We start from the raw sequence: 3,259 nt of genomic DNA on the forward strand, positions 1-3,259 counted from the left end.
TTTTAAAATATTAATTAATCATTTGTGAAGCGGTAAATTTTGAGAAATAATCTGACTTGTCACTTTTGCGGACATCTTTGCAAAATTCTTCAATTTACCCTTGACTCACTTAACTCTATTACTTCTGACGAATTGAATAAGCCTTAATTGCATTCACGAAGCACTAACGAAGGTATTTTCTGCTGCAGGCGGGCACTGTGGTGAAGGATGTGGCGCCGAAGGAGCTTCCGACGCCCACATCAACGCCCACGACGAGCAGGAAGAGCAGACGCCGCTCGAATCTCTTCATACCATCGTCGAAGAAGAGCGACGAGAAGCTGAAGAACGGCGGCGAGTTGGGCAGCGGCCGCGCGATTCCGCTGAAGCAGGGCTACTTGTACAAGCGCAGCAGCAAATCGTTGAACAAGGAGTGGAAGAAGAAGTACGTGACGCTGTGCGACGATGGGCGGCTGACGTATCATCCCTCCCTGCACGATTATATGGACGATGTGCATGGGAAGGAGATTCAGCTGCAGCTGGTGACCGTGAAGGTGCCTGGGCAGAAGCCGCGCGGCTCCAAGTCCATCATCACCAACAGTGCCCTCACGGCGATCAAGGCGCACGCGAATGGGCTGACTGACAGCCTGGGTGGGCTGTCGCTGGCGAAGGAGAAGAAGGAGAAGGTGCTCCTGACGGCGTACGACACGCTCAAGGAGCCGGGGAAGAGCAACAGCCAGACGAGTGGCGATGAGGGTATCGCGCTGAGCAACAGCAACAGCCAGACCTTCATCAACGACACGGCCAAAGTGGAGGCTCAGACGCCGAACGTGAAGAAGCGGCACAGGCGCATGAAAAGCAGCGGCGTGAAGAACAATGAGTATGACGGTGAGTGTTGCGGATGTGGAGGAATGAAGAGTGCTCGTGATGTGACAAGTTCTCCATCATATTTAACAGATTCCGACGGCTTTGAGTTCTACATTGTGTCGCTGGGCAACAAGCAGTGGCACTTTGAGGCCGCCAACTCGGAGGAGAGGGACGAGTGGGTGGCTGCCATTGAGCAGGAGATCTTCAAGACGCTCCAGGGCAACGAATCCACCAAGTCGAAGCAGAACAGCAGCACTGACATGGCCTCTATGCAGCTGGTGAGGAGTCGAGTGCCCGGAAACAGTCACTGTGTGGATTGCGATGCTCCCAGTAAGATATTCCCTGACCTCCTGACCCTCCGGATGATTAATGACACACTCTCTCTTTCTGTGTAGATCCCGAGTGGGCAAGTCTCAATCTGGGTGTTGTGATGTGCATTGAGTGTTCTGGAGTTCACCGCAATCTCGGCTCTCATATCAGCAAAGTGCGTTCGTTGGGCCTGGACGAGTGGCCGCCGGGACATCTGAGCGTGATGCTGGCCGTGGGCAATTCCCTGGCCAATTCCGTGTGGGAGGCCAGCGTGACGCGCGGCAGAGTGAAGCCCGGGCCGGTGTCTACGCGTGAGGAGAAGGAGGCGTGGATCAGGAGCAAGTACGAGGCCAAGGACTTTCTGCCGCCGGCGCCGCAGGCGGGACATGTGGCGCAGCAACTCACTGAGGCTATCTTCAGGCCGGACATGAGGAATATCATCCTCTTGCTGGCTCATGCGACTCCTGAGCAGATCAATGCACCGCTGAATGCCAGAGACCTCCGGACACCTCTTCATGTCGCCTGCGGCGTGGGAAGTCTGGCCATTTCGCAGCTTCTGATATGGGTGACTATTGCCTGCATGCAATGTGTGAGTTCCAAGACACATTGATTAATGTTTGCCTTCTTCAGCACAATGCCAACATCAAGCAGCTCGACCAGGATGGCCGCACGTGCCTGACACACGCTCGGGAAGCGCTCGCAGTCGCGGCGACGTCCGTGAAGGCGAACAGCAGCGGTGTGCAGCACCATCACCAGTACTCCTTGGAAGCCACGACGGCGCTCGTGGAGCTACTCGTCGGCCTGGGCTGTCCGGATGCGCAAGTGCCGGCGGGAACGCTGTCCAGGCGACGCGAGACGTTCGGCCAGGCATTCGAGAAGCTGCCCTCGAGCGTCATTTAGAGCTCCTCCATACTCAGGAGCTGTCCTTTGTGATCACCTTTTTCCTGTCCCTCTTATTTTAAAAGGATGACATGCTATCTCTCGCCGGTGATGAGCTTCTTCGCGAAATTTCCCAATTGATATTTAAGGATACTTAAGAGAAAGAGAGTCAAAGGCATTACATATTTTAGAAGAGAGTTAAGAGAAAATCCCATAGAAAAATTCAGTATTAGAGAATTTCGCAGATTGATTAATTAGAGTTGTTCCAAAATAAGGATATTTATCTGCTTTAGAGAAGAAAATTCCCAAATCATTCGTTCCCAAGTATAAACTTTCCGCCTGATGAAAATAATGTGACTTAAGAGAGCGAAGGAAGAGCACATCACTGAGCAAACTTCTCTGGGGAGCGCAAAGAAGAACACTCTCGCATGAGAGATTGTGACCCAGTTAATATCAACCACTTTAGATGTCTCTCAATAGTGTTGACAAAAATGATAAAGGATGTGTAAAATTAGCCGTAATTGCGTAGGTTTTAGCATGCAAATTGCAAGTAATGATAATGCCCCTCAATTTTATCGGAAACGAAAGAGAGAAAATTTAGATCGTTAATAAGAGACCATTTACGATGAGTATTGCTAGCAATTGAGATATTAATTTTTTTTTAGGACAATTTAGTGCACACTTGGCCCAAAAGATTTGCAAGACAAATTCCGCTTGATTTTTCACTTGTTTTCTTCCCACGCAACAGAATAAAAGAAAAGAGAATCACTCCCAGAATGTTGTATATATAGGACTGTAATCGATAATTTATTATAATGTGAATGTGCTGTAGTATTTATATATATATATTGAGGAGGATGATGAGAAAGCATTCAGTGAATAAAAGAGTAATTAAAAGGATTTTTCTGCTGATTTTATGGGAAAATGAGTTGAAGGTGAGTTTTGCATACTTGCAGGGGCTTCGATTGAGAACGGTTGAGGCAAGAACAATTGGCTCTCTCGCTCTGTCATATCTGGTTGTCTTATTCTGGCGCCAAATTCACCACTGTCATTCCACGATTTTCCAGTTCTGACCACGCTGAATTTGTCGAGGAATATCACACTTTATTTCACAACAGTGTACGAAATATATCGCAAAAAACCATTTTCAATGAAATAATATCAGTGTGTTTTCTTTATTATTCATCAAATACTTGAGCGGTTTGTGGATCTTTCGAACTCTTCGTGT

The 3,259-nt window shown here is 48.6% G+C and overlaps 1 protein-coding gene across 2 annotated transcripts in view; it reads left to right on the top strand.

Annotated features, from left to right (window-relative positions):
- Nucleotides 1-2,931, top strand: part of LOC132262164 (centaurin-gamma-1A) — a 41,415-nt gene extending 38,484 nt beyond the window's left edge. For both annotated transcript variants that reach the window (XM_059761317.1, XM_059761318.1), the window contains exons 6-9: nt 189-864; nt 934-1,173; nt 1,239-1,717; nt 1,783-2,931. In XM_059761317.1, coding sequence (XP_059617300.1) covers nt 189-864; nt 934-1,173; nt 1,239-1,717; nt 1,783-2,052 — 1,665 coding nt within the window. In that variant the 3' untranslated portion in view covers nt 2,053-2,931. The remainder of the gene's footprint in view (nt 1-188; nt 865-933; nt 1,174-1,238; nt 1,718-1,782) is intronic.
- Nucleotides 2,932-3,259: the final 328 nt, after the last annotated feature.

This window comes from Phlebotomus argentipes, unplaced genomic scaffold (genome assembly GCF_947086385.1).
Source record: "Phlebotomus argentipes unplaced genomic scaffold, Phlebotomus argentipes genome assembly contig_15, whole genome shotgun sequence".
Lineage (NCBI taxonomy): Eukaryota > Metazoa > Arthropoda > Insecta > Diptera > Psychodidae > Phlebotomus > Phlebotomus argentipes.